The 13,001-nt window shown below is 38.7% G+C and overlaps 1 protein-coding gene across 2 annotated transcripts in view; it reads right to left on the bottom strand.

The window, feature by feature from the left end:
- Positions 1–1,963: 1,963 nt before the first annotated feature.
- Positions 1,964–13,001, bottom strand: part of LOC124983378 (putative methyltransferase-like protein 7A) — a 65,441-nt gene continuing 54,403 nt past the window's right edge. The window contains exons 2-3 of one of the 2 annotated variants that reach the window (XM_047550619.1): positions 7,710–8,580; positions 1,964–2,593 (exon numbers count right to left, since the gene is read on the bottom strand). In XM_047550619.1, coding sequence (XP_047406575.1) covers positions 2,426–2,593; positions 7,710–8,207 — 666 coding nt within the window. In that variant the 5' untranslated portion in view covers positions 8,208–8,580 and the 3' untranslated portion in view covers positions 1,964–2,425. Of the gene's footprint in view, positions 2,663–7,709; positions 8,581–13,001 lie in introns of both variants that reach the window. The other variant, XM_047550617.1, reaches the window with a different exon arrangement.

The following is a 13,001-nucleotide window of genomic DNA, read 5'->3' as shown; positions in this document are numbered from 1 at the left end:
TATTTTGGCCCTGGTGAGGAGAGCTCCCTTTGCGCTAACTACCCTGTCCTGAGCCGCTTTCCTCTGCTACACCCTTTCACCGTGATATTCTGCTTCACCTTGGGTATAGAATAACGGAGTTGACAATCTTTGGACTGACCTCTGAAACCCCGAGCATCAAATTGTTCTTGCCAAATGTTTTGGTCACAGTGGCCAAAAAAAAAAAAAAAAATCTGTAACAAGCAGATACACAGAAAAATAACTTTTTGAGGGGAGATTAGGCCTTTCTCTCCTGTCTTAATAGGACAAATAGAGAAAGAGTGTAGACATGACCTTAAAGTCTGTCTGGCTCCCAATAGCAGTACCTGAACCCTGAACAAGCTGTGCTGCCTGCTACTCCTGTGCTTTTCACCAATTTGAGACACTAAAGTTATTTTTTGAGCTTCGCACTGTTTGGGTCATGAATCCTATCACTTGGATCAATGCAATCCTAACCAACACTTTCAAGGACTTGAAAGACATTGGATGTATGGTGTGGGTGGGAAAAGGGAAGTCATAGGAAAATAACATTGCAGCAATGATTGTCACAGCAGGTTTTGTGGTTTGGGGAATCAGGGCTTCTAAACTTGCCAAGTAATGTATGGAATAATATAAGAAATTTCATTATTTCTCTACCCCTTAATTTTTCTAATCAAAAGTGATTTATTTGCCACACTCCTTAGACAAGAGGAATTTAATAAGACAGTGAGTAGTACTTAGTACTTGGGTATTTCTCCCAGTGTGACAGCGTATCACCAAGTACACCTGGGTGTTTTCATGTCTCTCGGTCACTAGAACAGCCTAACCAATAGTGAGGAGGGTAGATAGAGAAGGTTCCTACTTTGGGGAGACTGCAGAGGAAGGAGACTCATGTTCCAGAGCTTAGGAAGCTTCAGGTGAACATCCCACCTCCCTTGCACCAGAACTCTTTTCCTGTGCAAGAGGCAGAACAGTGAGCTTCCTTTTTTTTGCTTGGTGCATTTCAGAAATGGGATCTTTGGACGTGAACCTTTCAGAGCCCACTCTGATCCAAGCAAGATTGCTTTTCCTAAAATCTACTGTCTGTGTTTCCACTTCCCTAGCTGTGGAAAGAAAAATCTCTAAGTTCAAATACTTAGTTTTCCACAATGAAGACAAGACCTCATAGAGACATGAAGAAAAATGAAACCAAGCTGGCAAAGAGATCAATTCTCTTTATTTCTATTCCTAAAATGAATGTGAATTTATTGGTTGATTTGGTATTTAAAATAGTACTTCTACAAAATCATCTCAGAAAGTACACATTTGTTAAAATATATACAGACTGTTGCTGATCATCCTATGAAATCCTCTGCCTAACCAGCCTAACGCTTATTTTCAAAGCACTTGTGATGGTGTGCATGGTTCCTGTAGGTGCAGAGAACAAAGAAATCATCTTGGACAGGAGTGGATTTTGATCAGAATAATCAAAAATACACTTGCCTACTTATTCACAGCCTCATGGGTTGCTTGATTTTGAGGGTTTCTTACATAGTCTACTAATTCTGCAAGCTTTTCCTATTGGCAGTTTCTTTCCTTGCCTGTAATCTTCTATATTGAGCAAAGTATGTGCTGGACTATAAGGAAACTGAGCCCCAGAATCCAAACTGCCTTATCTAGTTTTCTGCTCATACTAATGTATGAAGTGTAATCTTTGTCTTAAGAAATGAGGACTGGAATGCAGGAAAACAAACTTTGGTGGAACAGTGGGATAAAAGACACAGCTGGACAGAACGGCCTGTGGCAGCATGAGAGGCAAACCAGTGATACCAAGAACAAACAGGTTCCACTTTCTTTTATAGAAAATCTGTGCTGTTTGTGCTTGGATTTTCAGTGAGCTCATATTTCTCTGTTCGGTTTGTGACTTGTTAAAGTCTTTTCACTGCTCCCTGTGAAAGTCTTGTTTTGAAGTGATTTGTTTTCAAGCTCTCCTGGGAGGGGTGGAATTAAAATATGTGGGTAACAATTTAGTTTACTTTTTTTTTTTTTGATGGTGGTGCTGGGATTGAACCCAGGGCCTTGTACAAGTAAGGCAAGCACTCTACCAACTGAGCTGTTCCCAGCCCTGTGGGTAACAATTAAATAAGACAAATGAAAAGATTTCCAAGTCCCTGAAGAAAGTAAGGGTTGCACATAATGGTGGACTTCAATTATGAAAGCCCCGATTCGTTTGAAGGGAGAGTTCCAAGTTGGGTTTTTTTGGGTGGGTTTGATTCTTTGGGACATGATCAAAAATGGCTAAGCAGGATATAACAGAGGCTTTATAAGGATGAATTCAACTTTACATAAAATTAAGTGTCTCTTCTCCTAATTAGTATTTTAGATGAAAATCTTAAAAAAACAAAAGTTTTAAAATATTCAAGTCATTCAGTTCTACCACTACCCCATGCTATTTCACAGCATAGCCATAGATATGGGGGCGCAGCACCTTGCAGGACAGTGGGGCCTGTATGTGCTGCAGCTTCAGCTTAGAGAAACTGGCCTGCTCCAGGGTCTTCCAGCTCTCTCTGGTCAGGTTGCATCCGTCAAACACAAGGTACCAGGCAGGCTCCAGGACCTGTTGCCAGAAGTAATTCCAGGTTGAATGCTCATCTGCCACATGTTCTATGAAAAAAAAAGCCCCTCCCTGAGAAAGAAAAAAACAATAGTTTTATAAATTTTGGTTTGGAGAAAACAAAGTTATAATATGATTAAAGTTTCAGATTTCGGTGGCCTCAGAAGGCAACTCCACAAAAACTCATGGCTAAATTAAAACTTAATAAGACACTATTTTTGACAGTAGTTTCATCTTCTGTCAATTTTTGCCCAGAGCTGCCAGTATAAAGCATGTATCGTGTATTTTCTGGCTGTAAAGGGAATGCATGTATCGTGTATTTTCTGGGGTTGTAGCTCAGTGGTGGAGCACTTGCCTAGCATATGTGAGGCACTGGGTTCCATCCTTAGCACCACATAAAAAAAAAAATAATAGTAGGGCTGAGGAGATAGCTCAGCTGGTAGAGTGCTTGCCTCACAAGCACAAGGCCCTGAGTTCAATCCCCAGTACTGCAAAAAAATAAAAAAATAAAAAATAAATAAATAAATAATAAAGGTATTGTGTCTGCCTACAACTAAAAAATATATTTAAAAAGAAAGGAATTCAAGATAGCTAATACTTAAACCACAGATTGCATGCCAGGTGCTGCCCTCTGTTCTTGCCACATTAACTCATGTAATAATGTTATTTGGTAAATAATAGTATCCCTATTTTTACCTCTGAAGAAACTGCATCACAAAAAAATAAGTAACTTGCCCAAGGTGACACAGCTTGTAATTTTGAGAATCAGACTTTGAGCCTAGGCAGTGTGGCTTAGAAGCTGGCAGTGTTGCCTCAGCAACATGTTTATTCTAGGGAGTTTAGAATATACAGAAAAGTTACTGGGATACGTGGCACAAACACATAATCTCAGCTGCTTGGGTGATCAAGGAAGGAGGTTCACAAGTTATAAGGCTAGCCCAAGCCAGTTAGTGAGAAAATAAAATAAAATTGGAAAGATTGTGGCGGGGTTGGGGGTGAGGGTGCTGGAGGGGCTGCAGGTGTCATTGCCTAGAATGAATGGAGACCTTGGTTCAACCCCCAGTACATTAAAAAAAAGTTTAAGAAGAAAATCAATCTGTCACCATTCCACCATCTAGAGAAAAGCACTGTTAAGATTTTTAAAAAATATTTAGTTGTTGATGGCCCTTTATTTTATTCATTTATTTATATGTGGTGCTGAGAATCAAACTCAGTGCTTCACACATGCGAGGCAAGTGCTGTATCACTGAGACACAACCCCAGCCCCCACTGTTAAGATTTTGTGTGTACAATGCATATAGCCTTTATATATAATAATGCACTATTTAAAATAACAATAAAGGGGGGGCTGGGGATATAGCTCAGTTGGTAGAATGCTTGCCTTGCAAGCACAAGGCCCTGGGTTCAATCCCCAGCACCACAAAAAAAAAAAAAAAAAAAACAATAAAGGGGGAGTCAATATAGCAGAGCAAATGGATTGGGGGTATCAGGATGGAGGATAAGGGGAGGTTCAGGGCAGTGAGGTGGATCACGGTATGCTATGTGCATGCACAAATGTGGCATAATGACCCCAATATTTTGTATAATAATATACCAATTTAAAAAACTAAAAAAAAAAGATGTTATGTTTATGTAAATTTGTACTTTTTTCTAAAAGTAGGCCTGTGCTAAAAATATCACTTTATAGTTTTCTTTACTTTTCTTATATATTTGAATATTATTGTAAAACATGACTTAAAGATTTTTATCTTTACACACTATTTCACACTACAGAAGGTACCATCACTTAGTCAAAGTTCTTTCTGATTTCACTATTGTAGATACCGTTACAATGAACATTCTTATTCACAAATCTTTGTGACATCTCTAATTACTGCCAAATAACTTGTTAAAAGTGGTGAGGCAAGGGTCTGTGTGTTTGTTGTTGTTTTGTTTTTTCATCACTGGAGATTGAACTCAGGGCCTGGCACATGCTACTACTGAGCTTCATCCCAGCTGGTGAGTACCTGTGTTAAACTGCTGGTATAAGTTTTCAGATTGCTCTTTGGAAACGCTGTATCACGTTTATACTCCAACCATCAGTGGATGTGTCTATTTCCAATAAATTCTTTTCTTTTTTTTTTTTTTTTTTCTGGGGTGCTGGAGATGGAACCCAGGGCCTTGTGCTTACAAGGCAAGAACTCTACCAACTGAGCTATCTCCCCAGCCCTTCCAATAAATTCTTATTAACACTTTATTTTTTTCTGTCTTTGCCAGTCTAATGGACAAGATGGCATTTGGTTTACAAAATATGAATATCATTAATATTCTTAATTGGTATAAGACTTTGTACTAAAACTTATTGGTTATTTGGATTTCTTCTTTTCTGATATATTAATATTCTGTTATTTTTCTGATAGAAGTGTTTGTTTTTCCTTTACTATGTATAAGGGCTTGCTTTTATTATAGAAGATTTATATAAGCTACAAATCTTTCTTCCAGTTTGTGTTTGCCTTTTAATTACTCTTTTTGTTATTACTTCTTCTATCTTTTTAAACCTTATAATTCACCTGTAAATTGTTCTCCCAAATCTCTGAGCACACCTTTGGGAATATCATGGATTTCCAGCAGGAGAGACAGAATCTACACCAATCACTCCCTGAGCTGAATAGCCATTTTTTAACTTGGATAATGTTTTATAAGCATGCCAGTGATATGATTAAGGAAAATGTCCATTCATCTGAACGCACTGCTGAATTCATGGCAATATTTTGTCATCAGGTTTCTTATTCAACAGTGGATGCTAAGTGTCAATTACTGCCCGTGTAGGAATGAGCACGTACTCCTTTCATCTAGGATAGTCCATGGAGGTCCAGTGTGGGCACCATGGACATTATTACATACAATAATGAAGACCAAAGGGTCTTCATTCATTTTCTACCTGTCTACCTTTTTGGGGAGGGAGGAAAAAGGGGAACCATAGTCACCTCTGAAAATTGTGGTGACTCCCACTCCTTTCAGTCTCTTTTAACTACACCAGTCTTGGTCACCTGAGGTAGAGCATTGAGAGATTGAATTCAGAGTTTAGAGATGAAGTTTCTTCAAATTATGTGGGTAAGTGTAGGTAAGATCTATGTTCAGGAACAGAAAACTTGAATTTCCCAAGTAAAACAAATCATTTCCTTAGGATAGGACTGGAGACAGAGGAGGAGAGGCAGGTTAGGAGTGGTCTTTTGCCCTCTGGACACATATGTTAGTCATACTTATGTTAAGATGCCTGTGAGACTTCCAGGTGATTGACAGGTTTGGGGTGAGAGGAGGGATCTGGGGTAGATACTTAGATTTGGAAACCATCCATGTGTATGTGGTAATTGACAACACTGGGGGTGCCTGAGATAGACTGGGAGTATATATAAGCAAAAGGAGAGTCAAGAGAGGAGCCCTACTGTGTAGGGGACAGATAAAGAACAGCCAGCAAAAGTGGTACAAATGTTGAAGTTGGAGAGACAAAAAGCCCCGATGAGGAACACTGTGGTAGAGCAATAAGGAAATTTTAATTCAAGAGTCAGGCCTACCAGCTGTGTAACTTTGGGCTAGTTTCTTAACTTCTTAGTTTCTTTGCCCCAACAGGAAGATTGTAAATATCTGCCTCAGAGGATTGTTGTGAGGGTTAAATGAGAATGTAACAACACTCCTGGTCTTATCCAGAAGAGAGTGAGTGCTTTGTAGGGCTAAGGCACACTACCGAGATTATGATCCTTTTAAGATTATGATTTCTATCGTGTTAAGACATAAGAATCCAGCATTTGGTTTTGAAAATCAAACTGTGTTTTTTTTTCCCCCCCTAGGTATCGAACCAAGGGGTACCTTACCACATTACCATGAGCTACGTACATCTCCATTTTTTTCTTTTTTTCTTTTTTTTGGAGACAGTTGCCAAGGCTAGCCTGGAACTTGTGATCCTCCTACTACAGTCTCCCAAGTGGCTGAGATTACAGACGTGAACCAAGCCCAGCCAAGAATACGTCCTCCTCTTTTACTGCTTTGATATCCATCTACCCTTGAGCCAAAGACAGGATCATGTTATGCTTCTAAACCCTACCTGTAAGTTTTTTTCTTCCTCTATTAGAAAATAAAACCAGGGATCACAGAACATCACTTTCCCCTAGAATACTAAATGAAATTGTTAACATATCCATGTTTTGGATTAATTTTGTTCAGAACAAAACCATTTTAAACTAGTTTTTTAAAAAAGGTAACAACTGAAATTCACACACAAGTATAAAAGTTCTTAGTTTTACAAAAGGGTATAAAGTGAAACGTTGCTGTGTGGGCGGCTCATACTTGTAATCCCAGATACTTAGGGCGGAGGCAGGGGGATCAGGAGTCGAGGGCAGCCTGGGCTCAGCAGACCCCATATCAGAAAAAAAAAAAGAAAGAAAGAAAGAAAGAGGGAAAAGTTTTTCTTTCCTTGCATCCAATCCCATTTCCAGTGGGTAACTATCTATCCCAGTCTGACCTTGTTGGGGAGTGTCCCCTTCCCTTGTTGCTGGTTGAGAAGGGCCCCAACAAGCCTCCACAACAGGGAGATGCTAAGCAACTCAGTGAGACACTGTCTCTAAATAAAATACAAAATAGGGTCAGGGATGTGGCTTAGTGCCCCTAGTTCAATCCCCAATAAGCACCCCCCCCCCAAATGATATCTTACTTTAGTAAGCCCTTTAAATTAATTTGAGCATTTTGGTCATGTAATTGGATATTTTAATGTATATTTCTGTTGCTGCTCATTGCTAATTTCTCTCTTTTCTACAATTAAATAAGCATACTGATCTTATTGATTTGTAATGTCTTTTAACATAATGGACATTAATTCTTTGTCTATCCTTCTTGGCAAATGCTTTTTTTCAAGTTTGTTTTCATATTTGAAATTTGTATATAGGATCTTTTTCTCTGCAGCAGTTTTAGAAGTATTTTTCGTATTTAGATTTATAAACTCTTCCCTTTATAGTTTCACTCTACGACTTAAAAAATTCAAACATGTCTTCTACTTAATACATTAGAATCCACCTGAAATTAATAGGACTGCCCTTGGGGACTATGGCTGCTGCTAACTCCTCCATCTCTCCCCTACATCACTCACCAGCCTCAGCACTCTGCACACCTCATGCAGGATCTGTTCCTGGTTCTTTACGGAGCACAGCACTGTGGTGCAGACCACCACGTCCACAGAACTGTCAGCCACCTGGTGCATGTTCTCCCCGGCAGTCACCAAGAAGCGCTCGAACTGCAGGTGGCGGTTCTCTGCAAGGCTCTTGAATAAGAACTTCTCAAAGTTGGGGTTGGGATCAACACAGGTCACTGTGCACCCAGGCGGGTAGAACTTGAAGTTGGTCCCAGTGCCACAGCCCACCTCCAGCAGGGAGAGCTTCCCTGAGGGGCCCACGAAGTCCTGCAGGTTGCTGAAGAGCTCCCACTTCTTGCCTGCTATCTCTTCATTGTATGTCACAGAAAATTTCATCATGTAGTAGGGAAACCATTTTTTAGAAATCTGGTTCCACAAACCCAGAAATTTCAGCAGGTACAGGGGAAATGACAGCATTCGGACGACCAGCTGAAGGACAAAGACAGTGGATGCCATCTCGGAAGAGAAAAAACAGCAGCTGTTGAAGACCTGGCTCCTTTAAAATTACAGAACATGACTTTCTGGCGGTGGTCCAGAGCCAATCAGCCGCAGAGGAGGAACTGGGTGTGCTGGAAAAACGCAGCTCCAGTCAAATCAGGGGCAAGAGGCTGCTTTTTGCTGAATTTTTGGCAGAAGTTGATGTGTAGCTGCGTTTTCCTGAAGTGAAATGAGAACGTTCCCAGCTTTTCTGTGGAAGGAAAATTGATTACGATCCTTTATTCCAAATCTAATCTGCTTCCCCTTCTCAGCGTTTGGAGACTCCTGCTGGCTTCCTGCTGGAGCGTTTTACGTGCAGTGTACTTTGCCCCCACGCTGGAGCTCCCCTGCCCTTTACAAAGAAAACAGTCTGTCAGCATAAGCAAAACAGAAGAACACTGCCATTCCTTCCTCCTCCTCCTTTCCATCTCTACAGCTCTGGTTTTGTTTGTTTGTTGTTTTGAATTTATTTTACTTGCTTTGTTTTTATATTGCTGAGCCTGGCCTCAAACTTACATCCTCCTGCCTGAGTCTTCAGAGTAGCTGCAAATACAGGTGTGGATGACCATGCCCAGCTCCAAACCCTTTTAAAAAAAAAAAAAAAAACCTGAGAGGGGCTGGGGTTGTGACTCAGTGGCAGCACTTGCCTAGCATGTTTGAGGCACTGGGTTTGATCCTCAGCACCACATAAAAATAAAAATAAATAAATAAACAAACAAACAAAGGCATTGTGTCCATCTACAGCTAAAAAAATTTAAATAAGTAAACAAATAAAATAAAAAGAACCTGAGAAGCCATGCTTGCCTGACCGCAATCAGCAAGAATTCCGTCATTTTACTTGCTGGGCTGAGGATCTCAGATGTTAATAATTAACTCAGTAGCAGGATTATCCTTAAGTTGCAGTTTGGGGCTACCCAAGTTTTGAAGGGCAAATCTCAGTCTTCAAATTTTGCATAATTCTACTAATTTAGATAAAAGGAGTCCTCACAATATTCACATTTGGGAGCTTATAGAATTCAAAAGTTGCAAGCAGCTATTTTTAGCAAGAAAACCTGGACTTTAGGATGGTTAGAGAATACAAATTTAAAAATATATAATGGTATCTTTTTTTTAACTGGGTGATGGAGGAGTGACTCTTGATTCATTCCTACACCATACATGTAATTTACAAATATTGTTTCTATTTAATGTTATAGTTTTGGAGATGAAAGTGACATACAATGAACTATCTATTTAATGTGTACAGTTTTATAAGTTTTAACATATGTATGTACCTATGAAACCATCGGTAGAGAAACTTCAATCAAGATAAAGAAACATGGGTTAGGGTAGAACTCAGTGGTAGAGCTCTTCTTGCCCAGCTGCACGAGGCCCTGAAGTCTATGCCTAATAGTAGCGTGGTAGGATGTTAGGGGAGAGGTAAAGGAATAGATCTACCCATCACCTGCAGGCTTCATCCTTTACCTCTGTGATCCCTCCTTCCTTCCTTCCTCATCACAAGGCAATCATGTCAGTAGAGAATAATTTGCTTTTTCAGAATGTTATGTAAATTAAATCATATAGTATGTAGTTTTGGGGGGTTGATTTTTATCACTCATTATAATTTGAGCATTATCCTGTTTGATGTGTGTACCAATAGATTGCCATTTAAAGGTATAAATATAGCTGCCATTTTGTAAAACCTCGGAGCACATTTTCAAGATTGCTTGAATCTGCTTTCTTATATTCCAGTACATTCGACAGGGATATGGAATATGTAAGGAGCTTCAAAAACTCAGTAGCAAAAATGAAACAAAAAACAATTTAAAGTAGGCAATGGATCTAAATAGACATGTCTCTAAAGAAGACATACAAATGACTAACAGGTATAATATGAAAAAAATGTTCAATATCAATAATCAGAGAATGTAAATCAAATCCCTATAAATGAGATATCACCTCACTTCAATAAGAATGACTACTATCAAAAAGACTAAAGATACCAAGTGCTGGCAAGGATTTGGAGAAAAGGAACCCTTGCATGCTGTTGGTAGAATTTGAATAATTACTACTGCCATAATGGGAAATGGTATGGAAGTTTCTTTTAAAAAAAGGAACTAGCACTCCTAGGTATACAACCAAAGGAAAGTAAATCACTATATGATGAGGTACATGCACACCTGTGTTTATTGCAGCATTATTCACAATGGCTATGAATGTAAACAAAGGTTCCATCAACCAATGAATGGATAAAGAAAACTGTGACATATATATACAGTGGAATACTGCTCAACCATAAAAGAATGAAACCCTGTCATTTACACCAATACAGATGGAGATAATTAGGTCAAGTGAGGTAAGCTGGATACAGAAAGATGAGCAGCACATGATCTCACTTATATGGATAGAAATTGGGGGTAGAATGGTGGTTACTAGAGGCTGAAGAGAGCTGAGGGGCAGGGTGGAAGGGGGAGGTTGATCAATGAGTACTGTTTCAGGTAGATAGGAGTAAGAAGTTATAGTGTGCTATTTATTGCACCATAGGGTAACTATGGATAGCAGTTGTATACTATATATTTCAAAAAGCTAGAATTAAGGATTTTGGATATTTTCAGCACAAAGATGCGATAAATGTTTGAGGGGACAGATCTGTTCAACCCGCCTGGGTGTGGTGGTGCATGCACACAATCTCCTTAGGAGGGAAAGGCAAGAGATGGCAAGTTTGAGGTCAGACTAGACAACTTAGTGAGACCCTGTCTCAAAATTAAAAAAAAAATTTTTTTAAAGGACTGGGGATGTAGCTCAGTGGTAAAACTTCCCTGGATTTAATTTATACTACCAGGAAAGAAAAAAAAAAAAAAGATGTTTGACCTGATTATACCATGTATACAGACATCAACGCATCACATGGTATGCTATTAATATATACAATATACAATTGTGTTTTACTTATGACCTCCTCAAAAGAAAAGGAAAGGTATGTGATAAAATTCAACACACTCATGGTAAGTTCTACATGCCGTCCTGTCTGTCTGCTCACTGAGTACTAGCCCCATAGCTTTATTATCTTCCAAACATTTCCTTTTAGGTAACTCACCTTAGATTCAAACTGTTTTAAGTCAAATCCATCTTCTTCATTTTCCCCTAATTTTCTTATATTAACTAATAGCACTATCATTCTCCCATTCACTGAGGCCTAAACATTTTTTTTAATTTAGTTTTTACAAGATACAAGTAACATAAAATAGGCTACCATATTTTCATGTTTACAGCTTAGTAATGTTAAATATGTTCACATTGTTGTGCAACCAATCTCTGGAACTCTTCTTACCTTGCACCAGTGAAACTCCCTACTCATTAAACAGCTCCTCGTTTTTCCCTTTCCCTCACACCTTACAACCATTACTCTTGGATTCAAATAATTTGACTATTTTAGGTACCTGTATAAGTGGACTCATGCAATATTTTTCTTTCTGTGACTGCCTCATTTCACTTAGTCTGAATAATGTTTTATTCAAGTATATAACACATTTTATTTACCTATTCATCTGTAGGTGGACCTTAGGTTATTTTCTACATCTTGGCTATCTGAATAGTGCTATAGTGAACACAGGAGAGCAAATATCTGTTTGAGGTCCTGATTTCAATTCTTTTGGATAAGTATCAAGACTCAAATTGCTGGCTCATATGGTAGTTGTATGTTCAATTTTTTGAGGGAAGTCCATACTATTGTACCATTTTGAATTCCCATCAATAGTGTGCAAGGTTCCAATTTCTGCACATTTTAATTTCTGCACCACACTTAATGTCTTTTGATTTTTTGGTATTAGTCGTCTTAGCAGGTGTCAATCTTGTGATGCTATAACAGAATATCACAACCTTGGTAATATCTGAAGAAAAAAAAGATTTTTCTCACAGTTCTGGGGGCTGGGAAGACCAATATCAAGGTGCTGGTTTCTGGTGAGAACCTTCATGCTGTGTCATTCCACAGTGGAAGGTGAAAGAGGGTTATAGGGAGGGAGCTGGGAGACAGCAAGTGAGCAAAAGAGCATGTGCAAGAGAGGTAAGAGAGGGGCGAACCCACCTATAATAAACACTTTCTTGCAATAACAAACCCACTTCTATGGCAGTGACAATCCACTCTTAATCACCTGGTGTGAAGTTGTTATCTCATTGTGGTTTTGATTTGCATTTTCCTGATAATTAGTGATATTGAGCACCTTTATATGTTCTTATTGGCCATTTATATGTCTTCTTTGGAAAAATATTTGCTTAAATCCTTGCCTGATTCTTAATTGAGTTAGTTTTTTTAGTTTTTAGGTATTTTTTTATATTATTGAGTTATAGGAATTCCTTATTTTGCATAAACCCCTTGTTAGATGATTTGCAAATATTTTCTCCCAGGTTACCTTTTCAATCTGTTGATGGTTTTGGTATCTTTTTTAGTTTGATATAATCTTGTTTGTGTATTTTTGCTTTGGTTGCCTGTGCTTTTGGAGTAACATTCAAAAAGTCCTCACCCAGACCAATATCGTGGAGATTTTCCTTTATGTTTTCTTCTGGGTGTTTGATATTTCTATTCTCTCAGCCAAATCTTTAATTCATACTGAGGTGATTTTTGAGTCTGGTATAGGGTTGAATTTAATTGTTTTGCATGTGGACGTCCAGTTTTTTCGGCAACATTGTTGAAGGAACCGATATTTCCCCCATTGTATATTCCTGGTCCCTTGGTTGAAGGTAAATTGACTGGTGTGTAGATTTATTTCTGGGCTGTCTTTTTAGTTCTATGCTTGT

This window comes from Sciurus carolinensis, chromosome 4 (genome assembly GCF_902686445.1).
Source record: "Sciurus carolinensis chromosome 4, mSciCar1.2, whole genome shotgun sequence".
NCBI classification, from domain to species: Eukaryota; Metazoa; Chordata; class Mammalia; order Rodentia; family Sciuridae; genus Sciurus; species Sciurus carolinensis.
Note: the sequence above shows the minus strand (reverse complement) of the source record. Positions and strands in the feature narration are given on the sequence as shown.